This window comes from Canis lupus, chromosome 5, assembly GCF_048164855.1.
Source record: "Canis lupus baileyi chromosome 5, mCanLup2.hap1, whole genome shotgun sequence".
Taxonomy (NCBI): Eukaryota; Metazoa; Chordata; class Mammalia; order Carnivora; family Canidae; genus Canis; species Canis lupus.
The window spans coordinates 14,415,335-14,436,511 of record NC_132842.1 but is presented as its reverse complement, the minus strand read 5'-3'; the positions used below and the strand labels follow the sequence as shown (position 1 = coordinate 14,436,511).

The window sequence follows — 21,177 nt, the reverse complement described above, 5'->3', positions numbered from 1 at the left end:
GGTGACACCCTCTCTGTCACCTTCCCCTCAATTTTGCTGTAAACCTGCACCTACTTTATAAAAATTAAGTCCCTTTAAAAAAATAACAATGAAATAAAAAGGGGGCAGCCCAAGAGGTAATGCCTAACTTAAGAGCTTCTGTCTCAAATTAAAATATTTGAACCTCCAATAATATCTGCCTTGTCTTTTCCCACAATTTAACTCACATGTTGTTCATAAATCTTAACTCTTAACGATGGGGTTTTGGCTCCCTGTTAGGTGAAATATTTCATTTAACTTAGCCAAAGCCAGACTCAGAGCAGCCTGGGAATCGTTAGGCGGCTTCCCCGCTTCCCAATACATCAAGAGTCTCTGTACAGTTCCTTTTTTGTTTATTTTTAGGGAGAGGAGGAGTTGTTTTTGACTCCCCCAGTGGCGGTGGCGGTGGCGGTTGGGTTGCAGCATTGTCTCTGTAGCTGGAGCAGGAGCTGGGATTCGGCCCTTGCTTTGAAGTGGTAACATCATGAATGGCCGGTCCGTGGAGTGCAGCCTGCTCCCGCATCCCCAGGCCTGATTTCTGCTTGTAATCTGATTACGGGGTTTGAGCTGTTCCAGCCTGCAGCCTCCTGCTCTGCATTTACTATACTTTCAAGGACACGAGTGCCCAATTGCTCCAGCCCTGTGCTGTGAAAAATCTCAACCCAGTTTTGCTTAGACGAGCTGAAGGCCAGGGCTGGTTGAGCACTGAGCTATAGAGCAGGCTGTGCACCTCAACTTTCTCTGTGCCACCATGTTCAGAAGCCCAGAGATTGCCAGCTATCTGGGAGCTTTCAAGTTCTCTGAGAAACAAGGTAAGGCAAGAGAAATACAGGAGCTGCACTTACGGGTTTATTTTATAACATTGATGAATACCTTTGCATCCTCCATTTTACCTTGTGTTCTGCTGTGTCCCATTAGTGATACAGTTTCCTCGAAGGACACTTGAAAGATCTAATTGAGTTTATAAATTAGCTAATTTTGTGGCTGAAATACATGAGGTTTGGGGTTTTTTTTCCCCCTATTTTAAATTAGAGATACTGCTCAACCACTAGAGCCTTTGTGCAGGAAAAATTGCAAATTCAATCAGAATGCCCAAACTTTGGATCAAGTTCTGGATGTGCTGTGTTTTAGCTAAAATAGTTTTCTAAGCCGAATGCTATATATGCTAAATTATTACGTAGACAGTGGTGCTTGTCTTTGTACGAAAACTTCATGTGATACTCTTTAGAACAAAATGTTGTTTTGGGTGTACACGAAAATACATGCTTTCCATTTAACTACTGGAGTGGCACCACCGATTCTGTCCACTGATTGAATGAAACTGAAATGCTAGCTGTTTTGAGTGTCACATGTGAAATTCAGGCATTCTGTGTCAAAATCTTTTCCAGCACAGATGCACGATTGGGAGGTGATTTGAACAGTCCTCAGATTCAGGGAATATTCTTCTACAACATTTGGTAGCTTTTTGAAGTGACTTCTCATTTTTAAAATATATAACAAGATATTTGTATAATTAGGGGAAAAAAGCCTAGATGTTTAATTGGCATTATTACCTTTCGTTTTATTGTATCTCTCTAGTTGGTCTAGAATTTCCAAATTCCAGGATTCCGATGTGTGTTGCTGGATAATGACATGTCAGCATCTGGGGTATTTTGTACTTCATTTTCCTCAGGCTTCTGCCCCCCAAATATTAAGCAGTAAGAGGCACTTGCTTAGAAGTCTGTATATGTGGTCTGCTTGTGGTTTTCTTGGTGGATGAATGGTTACTATGCCAAAAGCTGTAAAACAGATTGCTTGCCATCAGACTGGTATAAATTTGTCTGTGCCTGGTTTTGATTAACTGGTCCACCCGGATGTGTGTTTTTGTTGCATGGGATTGTTACCACCTGTCTTTACATAATACATATCTTCTCTTCAAAAATAAAGGAGCAAGAAGTTGATGTGATGTGTTGTTATTGTTTAGATTTTAATGGAGGCAATTAAAACAGCAGAAGTGTTCCCCTGCTCTCCATCAACCCATTGCACACACACATTTTTTAAAGGCATCTCAAATACATCAGGCGGTGATGAGTTTCACCGCTTTTGGTTACCTTGACTGAAATTGTTTAATTTTTTCTCCTTTTTTTCCCCCTGAGTATTTAACTATGTTATTCAGTATTTAATTGCTTTGAGTTATTCTTGTAGCTATAACAAATTTAAATGATAGCATTGAACTATGTCAGATTTCTGTCTCCCACCCCCCCAAGCAGAGTTATGTAGGCTAAATTTTGGGAGAAGAAGAAACCTTGCCTCTTTGTAAGATGCGTGTTGTGGAATTTGATTCTTAGACGGTGTCATTTTTGTCTTCATATTTCTTGTCTGGTTAACAGTTTCCTTTTTCTTAAGTCGTATGTTCAAAGGGACTTTGAAAAATACCCCCCCACACACACACACATTGGAGTTTTGTTGTTTTTTTTTTTTTTAAGATTATTGTGTAGCTATTTCAATTTTATATTATTTCTTTCTCCTTAGATTTCAACCAGAAAAACTTAAGCTTCATTGGATTACCACGTCAAAGAAAAGTTCCAAGGTAAAGTGGTCTTTGCTCAAGGAATCTTAAATTTTGATGATTTGTGGTAGCTTTTGGAATTATTCTCCTAAATTCCTAATTCATGAGTTTGAATGTTTGGCAATATGTTTTCTCTCCAGAGTTTGATTTATTAAAATATATGAAGTAAGCTGACCTAATAATATGTTCAGCCAAAAAAAATTCTTTTTGTATTCATTAATGCTGTTTATGGGAACTATTTGCAGAACAGATAAAATTTTGAACCTGTAAAGGGCTGTTATCTTTTTTTTCTCGTACCCACCTCTAAATGTGGAATGTTCTTTTGCAATCTGTCCATCAAGTAAGAGAGCTTTTGATTTTTTTAAGAAAGACTTTAGCCTAGTTCCTCCCTTCAATCCTTCTTTCCTTCTTTTCTTCCCCGACCCCCACCAACCCATTCATCCATCTGTCCAGTGAGATCTCTTAACCATTATGCACTTCACTTCCCTTGACTGCAAGATATGGGTACTAATTCGATTTACCTAATACGGTGAGACTTTATGGTACATAATCATTTATATAAGCTCTTGTAAAAATTAAAGTTTGTGCTAAACAAGATGACTGTATCTCAGATGCTTCTTAGTAAGATCACTGTCCCTAATCAGTTCTGAGATTTTTCAATTGAAGACACAAAGTTATTACCCTAAAGACATGCAGACATTGATCCCAATCTACAATTCATGATGATAGAAGGACCCAACCCTGATCTACCCCTCATTCCACTCAGATGCTTTTGTTCCTAATGTATCACGTATGACATTGTTCCTTTTCTATAAAGGGTTTGCATTTCAATGGCATTGAATAAATAGCTGTTCCCATCAGGCTGAGCCTGGCTCTGCATTTGAAAATGGCAAAATTGATCTTGTGAGCACATTAGATGAGATAAAGCCTTGATGGATTTGATCTGTGTCTTAGTACCAGGTCAACTAGAGCAGGAATGAGGCAGGGTCATCAGTAAGGCTGTCTTGTCTGTCTTATTTGACTCAGGAAATCCTACTTTTGTAGGGCTTGACACTCTCTCCTATATTTCTCGTCTTTACCATACTTTTGATAGAACCTAAGGCTAACTAAGATGTAAATCTTAGTTAGTTCCAGCTACTATAACAAAATACCATAGACTAGATGGCTTATAAACAACAGAAATTTATTTCTCACAATTCTGGAGGCTGGAAGTCTGAGGTCAGGGTACCAGCATACTGGGGGTGAGGACCCTCTTTTTGGTTGCAGACTACCATGTTTTCGAATCCTCATTTGGTGAAATGGGCTGGGGAGATCACTGGGTCTCTCAGGTGGTCTCTTTTGTTTTGTTTTTGGTTTGGTTTTCTTTTTTAAAGATTTTATTCATTTATTCATGAGAGACACACACAGAGAGAGAGAGAGAGAGGCAGAGACACAGGCAGAGGGAGAAGCAGGCTCCATGCAGGGAGCCCGACGTGGGACTCCATCCCGGGACTCCAGGATCACGGCCTGGGCTGAAGGCAGGCACCAAACCGCTGAGCCACCCAGGGATCCCCTGTTTTGTTTTATTTTTATTTTATTTCAGTTATTTTAATTGAAGTATAGTTGATCTCTGAGTCTGTTTTTATAAGGACACTATTTTTGTTCATCACCTAATTACCTTCCAAAGTCCCTACCTCCTAATATCATCACCTTTGGTAGATGTCAACATATGAATTTGGGGGGATACTGATTATTTAGACCAGAGGAGCTTAGTTCCCAGTACGTCCCTAGCAGGTTGATTTAGCTGAAATAGAGCTAGTAAGTGACTAAAAATAAAGGAAGAAGAGGAAAGGATTGCCTATTTAAGGATAGCAGAAGCATGAAATAGAAGGTCAGACATTTCAGCAGAGGGACACAGCCGCTCTGAAGTGGTGGGCAGTGACTCCTGTGGACCTATGCAAATTACAGCCTCCTGGCCGAGGTACTGAGTGAAATAGACTGGAGATACAAGCACCTGCCTCCTTCAAAGCAGTCTAGTCAACCAGACACCAGAGGTACAAATACGAGGTGGTAGACTTTGAGCTCTCCTATCTTGTAATATAAACTTCAAGTAGAAGAGTGAGCAGATTGTAGGGAGCCTTTCCCAGCAGGGGTGCTGACTAATCACTGTCATAGGTAGCCCCATTCTGTGAAAGATCAGAGGTAGTAACTGCAGAAGGATATCCTGTCCTCACTTTCATAAAGTTTCCCGTTTGTTACTGCTGGCATTTAAGTAGGTTAATGGGACACATTGAAAAAAATTATGGAAGTAGGGAGCAATCTCTTCTTAGATTATTGAAGCAGAGGGAAGGAGGGTAGAGTATGAAAAATGTAGTCCTAAAGAGAGCACTATTTCAGAGATAAAGATATATAAAAAATATAAAAGGTGCTTCTTAATAGTAGAAACTTTTAAAAGGTAATTCAAAAATCAAGTCTGTAGCATTTACTTTAGTTATACATGGAGACATGGTTTCAAACTGAAATATAGAATCATCCTTCTCGTTGAGCTGTGGCAACGCACCCATGCCTACAGAGGATGTCGGCAGGGACCCCTTGTCCCAGGGGTGATGGTCCATGAAGAAGAGAACGCCATCCAGTATGTGGAGCTCAGTGCTTCGGAGTTACCCATCATGTGAGCCAATGTCCGTGTGACTTGGGCTCCCCTAGTCACACTGCTCTGGTGCTTCTGACTCAAAAAAGTAAGAGGAGAGTAATGTTAGGGCTCTTTGAGATATTTGTGTTTTATCAGCCTTTAGATGATCAGGAGTTCACAGATGTTCCAGAATTTTTTCTTTTCTTTTCTTTTCTTTTCTTTTCTTTTCTTTTCTTTTCTTTTTTTTTTTTTTTTTTTTGAGAGAGAGAAAGGGAGAGTCTCTGAAAGGGAGAGACAGTCATGTGACAGGGAGAGACAGAAGAAAAGGCTTAAGCAGGCTCCATGCCCTGTGTGGAGCCTGACAGGGGCTCGATCTCACAATCCTGAGATTGTGACTTGAGCTGAAACCAAGAATCGGAGGCTTAACCGACTGAGCCACTCACATGCCCCTATAAATCAATAATTTGAAATAAAATACTGTAGTATGTTCTGCAAATAAGAAATCAGGATACTGTGAGAGAAAACAACAGAGGCGCATAATATAGATTAAGAAAATGGTGGAACAGGCACTGGGGCAGGGGGTTTCTTCCTTGAGGAACTGACCTTAAACAGAGACCCAGAGCAGAAACAGGATGCAGGCAGGATGGAGAGGAGAGAACTCAGGTAGAGGAAACAGCATTTACAGTAAACCATGTTAAGAACTATAAGAGCTTTTCATGAGAGCGCTTGGGTTTTCCATTGGTTTCTGACCAACGGTGAAAAAGCTGTACTTTTTATTGGTGCTGACACTCTTGTAGCTTATTTGAAGACAGTAAGTGGGGATCCCTGGGTGGCGCAGCGGTTTGGCTCCTGCCTTTGGCCCAGGTCGCGATCCTGGAGACCTGGGATCGAATCCCACGTCGGGCTCCAGGTGCATGGAGCTTGCTTCTCCCTCTGCCTATGTCTCTGCCTCTCTCTCTCTCTCTCTGTGACTATCATAAATAAATAAAAAATTTAAAAAAAAATGAAGACAGTAAGTGCAGGGGGTGTCAGGGGATGACTTGGAAACCCCACTACAGAAGTTCAGAAAGGTGTTAACTGGGAAGTAGTTTCTTAGTCTTAAATATCTGCATGCTTCTATTTATGTTTGAAAATATAAGATAATATTTGTACCCAAAGGTCAATGGCCTGAGAAACTCAGTATTTCAGTGTGTGGGCCATTTCATTTTAATATAAAACTCTTTTCCTGAAATTTTACTTTCCCAGAGAAAGTACAAAACCTCATCAAGATGTTTAAATAAGTAAATAAATCATTTACAGTAGCATGCCATTCCTTTAGTGGGCTACATTTCTATAGTTATCTAATTCTGTAGGTTTATACTAAGTCATACATCTGAATGAAACACTGAAAAAGAATTGTCACTACATCATGATTCACTATATAGAAGTCAGCACTCAGTCCAGATTTCTGACCCAAGCAGGTGTTCTAGGATCTTCAAGCCATCTGGACTATGATCTATAAAGACTCCTTATTCTGAAGACTTTTTATTAAATAATGTGAATACATGGGAGTCAGATTTATGAATAAAGCCCTACCACATCTGTAAGCAATAACTAAGATTTCAGATGAGATGAATGTCATCCCATGTTTTGAAATGTGCAGCAGCACATTTGAAAAAAATGTGCTGATTGAATTCATGTATGGGACATAGATGATTTGTGTGTTTCACTTACCTACTATGCCCAGCACCTTCCTCAGTCTACACTTGGACCTCTAGGGACATGCACCCCTGCAGAGCAGAAACACAAATGGAAGACCAGCCCTTGAGGAAGGTTGGCTTTGCACTGACCTCTGCAAGCCTTGCAAGTCATTCACCTCTCTGGAGGTGATCATATCACTGGAGATATTAGTTTTAGATATTAGTTTTCCTGTTTTCATACTGTGTTTTCTTCCTGCATGGTGGCAACTCTGTCTCTCTTGCCCAACCCCAGGCACACTCCCGAGGAGTCCCATGGGGTTGGTGCACAGCATCCTGGAAGCCACTGCACACAGTGTGAGAGCAGGAGCTAGATTCGTATCTTGTCCTTGGGCAAACTATGTAGAGCTTCCTAATCTGCAAACCAAAGTTGATGATAGTGCCAGTGGTGTGCTGAGGCCGGCTCACACCTCGTGAGAGCAAATGTGTGCCTCCCTTTCAGCTTTGAGTCCAGCAAGTTCTGTGGGAAGCTTGAAAATCAGCCATAGTGGGAGTATTTATAGCATCAGCAAAGACCGCAAAGCATGGGCTTAGGGGGAAGTGGGTGGGAGAGCAAGAGGGTAGGAGCCTGTTGTTAAACATTTACCAACACAGCACTGAGTAGTTCAGGCCTCAGGGGGTCTTGTGAAGATAATTCAGATTACACCTGAAGGAGCTCCTGGGTGGCTCAGTGGTACCCTTGGGGTCCTATGATCAAATCCTACATTGGGCTCCCTGCAGGGAGCCTGCTTCTCCCTTTGCCTATGTCTCTGCCTCTCTCTGTGTCTCTCATGAATTAAAAAAAAAAAAAGAAGATTATACCTGGATTATGCCTAGTTATAAAAAAAAATACATATAGTAAGTACTGAGTTCCTCATTCTTCCTTTGTTCCAAGACAAGTTTTCATGAGCCTTTCAGACCTGTTCACCACGCTTTGCTTACTTGGTTGGTTGAAGGCATTTGTTACTTCAATATAATTTCAGCTCTAGAGGAAAGCATGTACATAATTGAGACGAGTTGCTGATTTTCTGAGGAAGAGACGAAAACAGAAAGGTTGAGTGATTAATTCAAGCTTACACAGCTATTGTTGAGTGGCTCTAGAAGAGGTTGTCTATCCCAACCAAGGTGCCCAGCTCCCAGTTCAGCCATGTTGTTAACCCCTGACACCATGCCACCTGCCTATACTAATGTAATTCTTCAAGCGCACAAAAAAAGCCGTATTAATATAACTATAAATAGATGAAAAAAAGCTGCCATTTAACTCTCTGAAATAAAACTTTTTACTTGTAATCCACATATACATATTTAACTATAACAGTTGTGTAACATTTGTTCTGCATTTTTTCACTAAATTTCATATATCTTGATTCAAGCTGACTTTAAATATTATTAATGGAATAATTTAATTTTTAGCTTTCAGAAAGAGTTCTGGCTTGAAGATAAAGAACAGCTTGCTAACCACAAAAGAGGAATCGATGCTAAGCTTTTAACTGCACTTCCTAAAGGTGAGACTTTTTCTTATTGGTTGACCAGTGTCTTGAGCATGTAAATATTTTGCCACTTGATTTTTTTTGAGGGGAATTCATTCATTAATCTCCCATGCATACCCTCCTTTGTGTTCCTTTCTGCCTGTTCCAAGAATTAACCTCAGTGAAGGTACCTCTCTTCTTGTGTGTTTCATCTGCATCTTTCTCATTCATTTTAGGCATCCTCGGATATTCCCTGGAGGCCAGGTGGGGAGGGTGACAGAGGGAGCCAGCATAGAATCAACCTTTGTTACCTCTCTTACTTTTCACTCTCTCCAGGGGCCGTGAGTTTTGCTTATAAGCCCATATCTTCTTGGTCCACTCTTTCCACTCCTTCCACTTCTGTGTGCTTGCCAGTGTGTTGCATTTACACCGAGTATCTTAGAGCTCCCTGCCGGGCAGCACACTGAACTTCCAGTGCATATCTTACATATCTCCTTTCTCCAGTAGGTGCTCACATGTTCAGTGAACTAGTATTTTCATTGGTGAAGAGCAATGAAGAGCACCAATGCTCATTGGTGAATGAGCAATAAAACATTTACACCTGCCATCAACCAACTACCCCTGTGTTTTGACTGCAAAGTGATGTAAATGTGAACCAGATCTTTATTTCCCCCAGCTCTAACACTAGCACAGGGTAGCACCAGCTCACAAGCTGCCTTCACCCCCAAACCAGCTGTGTAACCCTTACTTTAGAAGAAACAAGTTTGATAGAAGGCCAGATACTCTTTTTTTCTTTCTTTCTTTTCTTTCTTTCTTTCTTTTTTTTTTTTTTTTTTTTTCTGGTCCTCTGAAAGAAAGAAACAAACATAAGATCAAACCCAAAAGAAATTAGACCAGAAAAAATATTCTTTTAATAGAAACTAAATCTAATTTAAAAGACCCACTGATAAAAAATAAATAAATAAATAAATACCCACTGATAAATGTGCATACATCTTGAGGAATTGAAAAGGTGAAAAAAAAAAAAAAAAAAAAAGAAAAGGTGATATGCTTAGACATAGTCTGATAAGGATGGATATTCAAAGGTCCCCAGGGATTTGGCCTTGTAGAGAAAACTTAAACAATGACATTTTGCAATTTTCAAGTACTTAGAAAACTGTCAACTGAAATACAGACTTACTCCATATTGCCCCAGAGGCCAAAACCAAGAATAATGTGTTGAATTACAAGGAAATAGGTGAAGTTTCATAGGAGAGTGACAATTCTGATAGTTTGCAGACCTGCAAGTGGAATGGGCTTTATTACGATCTTATCTGCTCCCATTGGCACTTTCAAGGAAGGTCATAGGCTTCCATGGGAAGGACACCATGCTGTGGGTGCCCCCCAGATAGTGTGATGTGGAAGGGCCCTTCTGATTTTTCAGACTGTTTGTGAAAGACAAAGAAACTGGTTAATCTGAGTCAAATTTACAATCTATGAAAATGATCCAAACAAAGTACAAGGGTGACCAAATTGATTTTAGCATGAGCTTGGAAGATTGGACTAATTAGGCAGAGTTCTATCACAAAAGCTGCTTTACTTTTCCTCTTTGTCTACCCTGTTCCTTTTCTTGATATGTGATAGTACATGCAATATTGGGATCAGAAAAATTAGAAACAGCACATGAGATGTGAGGTTTCTTTCAGGTTCAACAGCTTGTAACTCCATATGTGCCAAAATTTAAGAACACACAAGTTGATGAACCAGTTTCATTAGAAAATATATCATAATTGGTTATAAAAACATACTTTTTCACAAATCAAAGATAACGCCACGTATTAATCAGATTTATGTTTCCAAATTCACACGGTCTTTAAAACGTGTTTAAAAAGTGTTAGAGCCCCTCCTCCCCTGAATTTCATGTGACTTCCCCATAGTCTTATTTCACATTCTGCACTTTACGAATTTGGGCAGGCATGTTTGGAAAGACCCACATATTACCGATAATCTCACTTCTCCATCTTAACAAATATTTTAATGATTCTGTCAACTCTTGGCAGTATAATGGGGAAAGTAGGAATCGGTTGCAGCTTTTCATGGCGTAGAGTTTCATGTCTGTCTATACATTTACAGAAGTTTCTTTGTGTTCATTTAGTGGGAAATTCTTGCTTCTGTGAAATTGAGCGTTAAAATGATCATTGGCTTTTCTCATTGGCTTTTCTCTGAGGGTCTTCCTTTAACTGTGTATCACAAGCAAGTTCTCCAAGGGTTAAGAGCCTTCACCTATGTAAAGATTATAATATTAAAATAGATTTTCCGCTTAACAATTATGAAATGGACCAAGTAGATTACTCTACTTTCTTAATAGCTTTCTTGAGATATAATATACGTAGTATACAATTCATCCATTTTAAGTATACAGTTCAGTGGATTTTAGCATATCCACAGAGTTGTACATCCATCACCACAGTCAGTTTTGGAACACTGTCATTATCCCAAAAAGAAATCCCACACTTCTTAGCTGTCACTGCCACCGCCCCCCCACCCCCACCCCTCTGCCCATTCCTCTAGTTTTGTAATCACTTATTTTATAAGCTGCTTGTCTTTAGATTAGTGGCTGCCATCCAAGTGTAAAAGTTAAAGTGTGTTACTTCTCTGGGAAGTCAGATCAGTTTTCAGGACATTCTGGGTCTGGCCTGTGCTCTTGGCCTGTCCAATTCAGGGTGGGAGAGAGGTGTTCTTGGCAGTCCCTTGCCACTTATATTTCCTTGGAAGATTCTACTGTACTTGGGTTTGGACAACTGAACTCGACAATAACTTTACCAGAAAGCCTGTTTCTCGGGGCTAATTAAAGAAACTGTTCCCCAAGAAGACTACCCAGCAGACCAAATTATGCTGGGTATTGGCATTATATATTATGATAAAGCATGTTAGGCAGTTAAATGACTTTATAAAGTATGATAGACCTGACAGCCATTGCCCTTAAATTACCTGACTTGGAAAATGACCATTGATTCCCGTCAAAAATAACTGAAGAAATAGACTCATGGAATCCGTATTGCCACAGAAGCACCATTCGGAAATCCTCAGATAAGGGCAGCAGGCTAAGAGAGCAGATGCAATGAGGGATAATTTAGTGTGTGTCACAGTTTTAATGTACTTGAAGGCGAAGTAGAAAATTCATTACAACCAAAGTTAGATCAACAGTGCCTGTTTAGATCTGTATTACATGATGACTAGTATTTCTATTACCTGAGACATTTATGAATTGTACAGATTATGCCACAGCATGCAATCAATTGAATTATGTCTGCTTAATCCCATTTAAAAAAATTTATATTTCCTGTTTTTAGGAAATATACACTGATGAATTTAAGGTGTACCATGTTGCCAGTTACACTTGACTGGTTCAGAAAGATTAATATGTAGGGATGTCTGGGTGGCTCAGTTAGTTGAGCATCAGATTCTTGGTTTTGGCTCAGGTTGAGATCTCAGGGTCATGGGATGGAACCCCAAGTCGGTCCCCACATTGGACGTGGAGCATGCTTGGGATTCTTTCTCTCGCTTTCCCTCTACACCACCCCCCTCCCCCGCTCTCTCTCTCTCTCTCTCTCTCTCTCACTCTTTCAAATAAATCTTTAAAAAGCTGATATGTAAATATGTGTACATCCATGCATGTGTGTACACACATAACACATGTAAATATGTGTACGGAAAAGGATAAAAATAAAGCAAATGTAGTAAAGTGGAAGCATGTTATGAACCATGTCTTCATTTTTCTGTAAATCTAAAATGATGTAACAATTAGAAAGAAAAGATAAATTTTGGTAGACCATAAAGAGTAATAAACTGTATTCAAGGCTATCATCCAAGGGCACCTGGGTGGCTCAATAGTTGAGTGTCTACCTTTGGTTCAGGGCATGATCCCGGGGTCCTGGTATTGAGTCCCACATCAGGCTCTCCACAGAGAGCCTGCTTCTCCCTCTGCCTATGTCTTTACCTCTCTCTTTGTGTGTCTCATGAATAAATAAATAAGAACTTAAAAAAAAAAAAAAGACTATCATTCACATGATACCTTGGCGTAGTGCTTTATGAGTGAAACAACAGAGGGCAACATAGATTTCTACAGCTGGGTGACTTCTGTGATTTCTTAGTATTAGCTCTTTTTCAATGCTTTATAATAAACCTGACCCAAAAATTCCAGCTGGAGGGCCTAAGAGGTTGTTGGATTTCCTCCCCTGGAAAGGGAGGAAAAAGTACACACACATCAGCAATTCAAATAAAACCTCATTCTCTTTTATACAACTGAAGTGTTTTCCCATGGGATAGATATACTAGAGTAATTATATCGCATGTTTGTTTTGCTAATTTTACTTTAAAATTATAGTCTTGGGAAAGGAAGCTTGTCTATGATTTCTTTTGTCTTCCACATCTTTTCTTTCCCCTGTAATCTCATGTGTATAGGAATGAAGCAAATCTTGGTAACTAAAAAATATACTTGTTACAAAGAATAGACTGAGAGGTAATTTGTTTGCTTAAGGGATTTTTTTTTCCCTAAAAGATTCACTATAGATTTCTACTAAGAATGAATAAGCATGCTGATATATTTATTTATTTATTTAATTTTCAAGTTGTCTCTATACCCAACATAGAGCTCAAACTCACCATTCCGAGATCAAGAGTTGGGTAGTCTACCAACCGAGCCAGCCAAGTGCCCCTTGCTTGCTGATACATTTAAAGTATTGTTTGATTTATGACCTCATTTCACTCCTCAGTAAATAATCAGAGAGGACTATAGGTTATAGGCTTGAAACGGTTTTGAGTTTAAACCTGGGTGTTGTTGAAAAGAGTGCAATGCTAGCTAGTGGTGTCTGTCATTGGGATAACCTAGAGCATGGGCATCCTGGGGACTGGCTGCTTATTTTAATCTTTGTCCTGGGATCTATGTTTCTCATCCCTGGGGGGGGGCTTTGGAAACAAATGAAAGCATTTTTGTGTCATTCCAACTAATGATGATTAGGCATTTGGCAGGAGAGCCAAGGATACTTAACATCCTGAGGTGCAGGACTCATGAAGAAGCTTTTCATTCACAAGGCCATTAGCATCCCCATCATGATCTGTTATCTGGTCCAGAGCCAGCTGATGAGTCTGGGAACCTGAGGACATGCACCTGAATGTCTGCTAAATGCTATCCTAAGACTTAGAGCAGGGAGTGGCTGTCAGATGACTGTTCACTAGCAGACTGCCCAGCGTGTTCTGTCCAGAAAAGGACAGAGATCACCATGGACAGTAGGATAAATTGGCTTACTCTTTCCCTTACCTTTTTTCCTCACTGGCCAGGGCTTCTTGGAATTCAGTTTCTGGGACAAATGACTATTCTGACCATCAGCCCATTCCCTTCTCATATCATCTTAGTTTTTATAGAATATTGAAACATGTAGGTAATGGCAGTAGGAAAAGTAGTTTTGTTGTGGGTGAGGTATTTGCATACCCTGCCAACTAGTTGATCATTCCTTCCATAATAAGACTGTCAGGAAATGGGACGCCTGGGTGGCTCAGTGGTTAAGCATCTACCTTTGGCTCAGGGTGTGATCCTTGAGTCCCAGGATCAAGTCCCACATCAGGCTTCCTACGCAGAGCCTGCTTCTCCTTCTGCCTATGTCTCTGCCTTTCTCTCTGTGTCTCTCATGAATAAATGAATAAAATCTTAAAAAAAAAAAACTGTCAGGAAGCAACTTGCTACTTAGCTTTTTCACTGTACTGCTGGAATCTTTTTAAAATGTCTTTAGTTACATTAATTTCTATGGAAAAATTTAAAATCTAACAAAATAAAAGTAATTTTCAGTCTCAAATTAGATAAAGAAGTATATCTTAACTTTTTCCAATAGAAGCTATAGGACACTGTGTGTTAAATTAATATTTTTATCCTTATCTTGCCTTAGCCCATTTAGGCTTCTGTAACAAAATATCATAGACTGGGTGGCTTTTAAAGAGTTCATAGTTCTAGAGGCTAGACCAGAAATCCGGCGTGGTTGGGTTCTGGTGAGAACCTTCTTATGACCTACAGACTCTCAGCTTCTCACTGTGTCTCACATGATAGAAGGGTGAGGGAGCTCTGTGGAGGCTCTTTTATAAAGGCACTAATCCTACTCATGAGGGTAGATCCAATCATCTCCCAAAGTTCCCACCTCCTAATACTGTCACTTTTGGGATTAAGACTTTAGCATATGAATTTGGGGTGAGACTAAACATTTAGACCATAGCATATCTGGGTGGAGGGTCAGTGGCGTTACACCCTGTAGATCCTATTAATACAATCTGCTTCTTAGGTACGATTTTGACACATGTCTGAAACCTACCTTTCAGAACACTTGGAAAATATTTTCAAAATGCGTACTACCAGCTATTGAAGTTTTATCACACCATCACCTTGCTGGAGTTAATTTGTTAACTAGGAGGCTATGATTAGTCAAGCTTCCTCAAAAGGAAACATGGCAGGATGCATTATTATCATTATACCCTCATTGTCCAAATAGGAACATCATTGACAGTGCAGAACGAGTACACTTCTGCCTCCCATCACTCCAGTTCCTGGGAAAGGCCACTGAGGGAGAGACTTTTTTGAAGCCAACTATCTTAACACAAGTCAATTTAGTCTTAACTGAAATTTGAAGGGGCTATCATTTAAAAATAAATAAAGACAAGGCTTGTATCTCCAAAGACTATGAAAGGGCAATATAAAAGATGTGTGTGTGTGTGTGTGTGTGTGTTTCTGTGTGGTTTTGACTCATTACAGAAAAAAAAAAATGACAACTTTAAAAAAAGAAAGGAAATTAAAGTAGTTGAAAATTAAATTCCAGTATTCACAGGCACCCGACTGAGTCAGTCAGTAGGGCATGTGACTCTTCATCTCAGGGTTGTGAGTTCAAGTCCCATGGTGGACATAAAGTACTTTATGTTATTTTACTATTTTATTATTATTATTTTAGAGAGGGAGATGAGGAGGTAGGAGGAGAGAGATTCTTAAGCAGGCTTCGTGCCCAGTGCAGAGCCCAAAATGGGGCTGGATCACACAACCCTGAGATCATGACCTGAGCCAAAATCAAGACTCAGACCCTTAACTGACTTAGCCACCCAGGAGCCCCAAGATATAAAGTTTACTTTGAAAAAAAATAAAATTAAAAAATATTCCAGCATTCTAGTATGCCTCCTTTGATTCAACCTTTCAAAGTTCCATGGGCCCCCAGAGCTGTCAGTGATACCTCTTCCCAGTATTCCTGGGCCCTCAACAGGAGCCACTCAGACGAGTCTTTATGAATTCATGTGATTGAAGAGGAGGTGAGAAGAGAGACCTTTACTCTCCATCAAATTTGGCCATTTCTCCAAAGAACAATTATTTAGTATCTCAGTAATATCCTTGTAGTCAGTATCACGTGAGATCCTCCCAAGCTCAGCAAAACATTTGTCTGCCCATCCCGTGTTACCAGGAGAATTAGGGCAATTACTTTATCCATCATCCACCCAAATTATAGCAAGGAAACAAATGTTAACATTTTCTTCTAGCAAATGCTGGTAAGGGGAGGCTGAGGAACTGTGTTAACCTAAACTGCAGTTAATGGCTATATCCTCTATTAGGTACCACTGGGAACACAATCAGGTAGTTACAGATTTTTACAGGTTAATTAATGGGGCAAAATAGGGGTGTGGTGAGACAGTAGTTGTAGCTTGCTGATGGGTGTGTGGTGCTTCTAGTACTTGTCTCTACTTTTGCAGACATTAGAAGTTTTCCAGAATGCAAAGCTTGGAATACTTTATTGAACCCACTAACAGTTAAAAACAGATAGTGAGCTGTGTACTTGCTGGAGAGATCTTAATGTTCAGTACGTCCCTGGATGAAGTAGAATTCGTTCTTATCAATCTATCCCTTATTCATGGTTTTACTTCTTAGCAAAACCTGCAGTGTGTATGGTGTGTGTGTGTCTATGTGTGTGTATGTGCGTGTATGTATGTACCTGGATGCACATGCTTCCCATTTGGCATCTGCCCTCCTGCCCTAGAAGACAATCTCCCGGAAAACAGGACCTGTGTCAGTTCTGTGTATCACTGCTCATGGGAGCCAAGAACAGAAACATAAGTTCAATAAATATATGCTTCATGAATGAGTAAAATGAATGCATGACTACTAGAAATTGGAGCATCTTTTTATTCTTCTTTATTTTAGTTGCAGAATTAAGAAAAATCTTTGAACCAAAGAGAAACGAATTTTTAGAAATGAAAAGGTAAGATATTTATCGTACCTAATTAGAAAGTAGAAGAGCTTGCTGAAGCAGTATTCACTTTTCCCCGAGAACTGATTTCCATGGCTCACGAGGTCTGTTTTGGTATCCTGCACAGAAAAGAAAGAATTGCCAGGCGCCTAGAAGGAATCGAGACGGACACCCAGCCCATCCTCTTACAGAGCTGCACGGGGTTAGTGACTCATCGCCTGTTGGAGGAAGACACACCCAGATACATGCGAGCCACAGACCCTGCCAGCCCCCACACTGGTGAGCATGCTTGCCTGGTGGCCTGCCATCAAGCCTTTTTATCCAGTGCTATTAGAAAATGAGATATTCCACAAAAATGAATTGTGTAGATGTACTTACTTTTTAAATATACATTATTTGTGAAAAACTGCAATGACACGTATATCAGCTCTGCCCTGCTCCAGTATCATAGTGGTAAGAAGTGATTCCTACTGTTGGTAATTCCTGGGACCCCTAAAGGGCAGGAACCATGTCTCCCTCTTAGTACCTTCAGCGCCCTGGCACAGGACCTGCTGCCTGAGATCCTCAGTGAGAGTTTTTAGGGGTCTGAATGAGGCTCCTTTAAACAGAGTACCCAGGTGCCCAGCACAGGGCCTGGGGCCCGCTCGAAGCAGGGAGCATTAAAAGTGAACCTGGACCTTGAGTGGTTAGTTCTTAGTCTAGGTGTTTATGCAATAAACATTCTATTTAATGTTTTGGATATTTGTTTTATATTAAGCAGTATTTCAAACGTGACTTTTTTGATAACTGTCAATGTTAGGAACATCAAATATTCAACTTGGCCTTGGAAGAGGATGACCCATATGGGGGGCTGTTCTTCTCACCCCATTCCTGGCTCCGCAGCTCTGTGCTGCTGCTTTTTATAGCTAGTGTTTTCTAGTTTCTTCCTCAGAGAGGGCTGTTGATCTCACTTCATGATGTAATCATGTCACTTATCTGGATGTCCTGATCTTCTGTGGCCAGAAAACTAGAGAATTAAGATTTAAGTTACATGGAGAATCAAGAATTAGGCAGAGTTCCAAAATTTAGAGTCAGAAATAAACCCTCACTCATATAAAAGTAAACCTATGTATTATATGATAATTTAAGCATCACATATTCGTGAGAAATGTAGACTTATTTAATAAAACAGTACTGGGAAAACAGGTTCTTGTACAGTGGGAGAGGGGACGTAGCCCTCTTCTCATTTATATGAAAGACAAAAAGGGATCCCTGGGTGGCTCAGCAGTTAAGCACCTGACTTCGGCCTGGGGCATGATCCTGGAGTCCGGGATCAAGTAGCGCTTTAGGCCCTATGCATGGAGCCTGCTTCTCTGCTTCTCCCTCTGCCTGTGTCTCTGCCTTTCCTCTCTGTGTCGCTCATGAGTGAATGAATGAATGAATGAATAAATAAATAAATAAAATCTAAAAAAAAAAAAAGAAAGACAAAAAAAAACCATGGAAAACATGGGTGAATATTTCATTCAAATTGAATGGAAAAGGACTTTCAAGACACAGAAACAGCTGGAGAAATCAAATGACCAGGTCAATCTACTACATAGCAATTCACATCTAGACTCCAAAAAAACCTTCCACATAGACAACAAAATATTAAACAAGTTTGAAATATTCATGAATGAGATTCAGGTTCATAGTCTTATAAAAGTGCATGCAAAACCAATAGAAATAGCACTATGAATCAATAGAATACAGAGCAATAAGCTTGACCAGATATTCCAGAGAAGAAAAAAGTAATAAAAATGGCTAATAAATAATTTAAAAATGCATATATTCTCTTTTTCTAGTAATGAAAGGAAATTTTTAAAATGAATACTCAGTGTTTATAAGAGAACACATCTTGCAGATTCAAGTGTAAATTGATACAAACTTTATAGAAATTAATTTGGTAGTCTAGGAAGTTTCTTAAAATGATACACTTTCTGATAAAGCAATTAGATGTTTATCTGTTGTGATAGTAGTCAGAAAATCAGACTGATTAAAAGTTAGAAACAATGAAAAAAAAAAAAGAACGTAAATGCCCAGGAATATGAGAAGGTTTAAATTAGTTATGGAATGTCTATCAGAATATTATGAAGCCAGGGCACCTGGCTGGTTCAGTGGTTGAGCATCTGTTTACCTTTGGCTCAGGTCGTGATCCTAGAGTCCTGGGATCGAGTTCCACATCAGGCTCCCTATAGAAAACCTGCTTTTCCCTCTGCCCCTGTCTCTGTTTCTTTCTCTTTTTCTCTCATGAATCAATAAATAAAATCTTAAAAAAAAAAAAGCCTAACATGAAAACAGGAAGATAAAACTCCAAATCACCAATAATGACTAATATATAGTAATCAATAAACTGCTAATTTATTTAACATTTCTATATATTCCTTCTAGTCCTTTATAAAATTGATTTCTTCTATATAAAATAATTCATGTTTTATGTATCCTTAATGTTGTGTATATACATTTCCCTATATTTGGAAGTCTTATTTTAGGGACATAAGATGTAGTACTTGATCCCAGAACCCTGGGATCACAACCTGAACCAAAGGCAGACGTTCAACCACTGACCCACCCAGGCACCCCTAGATATTTTCTGTATTAAGTACGTGTGCTACAATCGCAGAACTCCACTTTTGTTAAAAAAAAAAAAAAAAAAAAGAAGGGGCACATACATGAAGAACTCGGTACATACTGAGAGGGCCCATTGGTTACTGTCAGATCCTGTGAAACCACAATCTGTCATTTGTCAAGTTACAGTGGTTTATTTATTTATTTTTTTAAGATTTTATTTATTTATGAGAGACACAGAGAGAGAGAGAGGCAGAGACACAGGCAGAGAGAGAAGCAGGCTCCATGCAGGGAGCCTGACGTGGAACTGGATCCCAGGATCCCCAGTATCACGCCTAGGGCAGAAGGCGGTGCTAAACCTCTGAGCCCCTGGGGCTGCCCATTACAGTGGTTCAGGTATCTGTTATCTTTTCTAGAGGACTCCCAACTCATCCTCTGGCCTCCTACATGAAATATTAAACTCAAAAACAGAAAGGTAACTAGGTAAGAGGCAGGCAGCCAGCCAGGAGTGAGGAGCGGAGCGTTAGCGGGGGCCGTGGGGTGGGTGGCTAGCGGGTCTCCCTGCGGGCCTCGCGCTTCTCCCGCAGCCCAGGTGGTCGGTGGCGGGATGCGCCTGCTGAGATGCGGGTCCTCCGCAGCGCGGGCGCGCAGGTGCATGCTGTGCACAGAAGGCGGAGGGCTAACCGTGCGCCTGTCCTTGAACGCTGTCTGTGTGCCCCGTGTGGTCCCCTTGTAGGCCGGTCCAATGAAGACGAAGACACCTCGGATTCCTCGGCGGAAAAGCAGACCCGCTCCAGGCTCTGCACGCCAAGCTCGGGCGTCCACGGTGAGCCGTCGGGCGGTCCAGCTGCCCCGGACACGCAGGCCCTGGAGTCCAAGGCCGAGAGAATCGCGCGCTACAAGGCGGAAAGGCGCCGGCAGCTGGCCGAGAAGTACGGCATAGCCCTGGATCCCGAAGCCGACGCGGAATCGCAGTCCCGATACTCCAAGTCCAGGAAGGACGCGGAGGCTGCGGACAAAAGGGCTGGGAAGGGCGACAGGCAGGCCGAGCCGGGCCCGGAGGCGAGCTCTGCGCACCCCAGGCCCTGCGTGCGCGAGCCCAGGGACCACGGCCTCCTCGCGGGCGATGGTCTGTCCGACCCCGACGTGCTGCTCGGCGTGGAGAACCACAGACGTGCACAGGAGCCCGGCGCCGGCGGGCCGCCCCGTGACCCGGCGCCCCCGGCCGAGACTGCCTCGCCCTGCCCGTTCCCCGGGCGAGAAGGCGCCTTCAGTGAAGTGCCGAGGTCCCCGAGGTCCCCGAGGTCCCCGAGGCCCACGCGCAGCGCGGCCCCGGCCTCCCTGGGCCCCTCGGCCGCTGACCCGCCGCTGGCTCCCGAGGCCCGAGCCAGGTAAGCGTGCGGCCCGCGGGCTGCGCTTGTGTCTGCTTTGCTCCCCAGCCGGGGTCTGGGCACCCCCGTCCTGCCGAGGGTCCGCTGCTGGCGGAAGTAGGTAACAGAGCAATGTTTAAACGTCCACAGGAACAGAACCGGTTCTGCCACAGCAGGATGCTTCAGCTTCTTTTTGAAAATGATAAGCTGACAGGTGTCGTGGGGACACTTTGATGGGAGCCTCCCATCACATCGGGACCCTTCTTTTTATGCATTTCTTACATGCCTCTAATAATTGTCTCTTTTAATATATATTTTTCTATAATTAAACTCACGCTAATTAGTGACTGTTTTGTTGCTGTCATCTAAAATCACAAAGCAGAAGGACCGCGAACACTGTGGAAGGGTCTGGGTTTAGGGGATGAAGTATGACTGCAGTACACCCTGAAAATAACTGTAACGTATAGCTGCACGCACAAATACATCAACATGCTAAGAAGACAGCTGGGTAGAAGAGCGCCTCATTGCAAAGATCAGTCATTAAGAGTAATTGTCCTACACAAAGACAACAGCACAAGGACAAACAAAATTTAAAAAGGTATAAAATCGGAAAC

At 41.3% G+C, this 21,177-nt stretch overlaps 1 protein-coding gene across 23 annotated transcripts in view; it reads left to right on the top strand.

The window, feature by feature from the left end:
- SVIL (supervillin) overlaps positions 1-21,177 on the top strand; it is a 230,893-nt gene that overhangs the window by 127,059 nt on the left and 82,657 nt on the right. For 8 of the 23 annotated variants that reach the window (XM_072825536.1, XM_072825538.1, XM_072825535.1 and 5 more), the window contains exons 1-6: positions 700-830; positions 2,530-2,587; positions 8,306-8,397; positions 16,562-16,619; positions 16,735-16,886; positions 19,930-20,584. In XM_072825536.1, the coding sequence (XP_072681637.1) occupies positions 770-830; positions 2,530-2,587; positions 8,306-8,397; positions 16,562-16,619; positions 16,735-16,886; positions 19,930-20,584 (1,076 nt within the window). In that variant the 5' untranslated portion in view covers positions 700-769. Of the gene's footprint in view, positions 1-698; positions 831-2,529; positions 2,588-8,305; positions 8,398-16,561; positions 16,620-16,734; positions 16,887-19,929; positions 20,585-21,177 lie in introns of those variants that run through there. The other 15 variants (XM_072825542.1, XM_072825543.1, XM_072825544.1 and 12 more) reach the window with 7 other exon arrangements.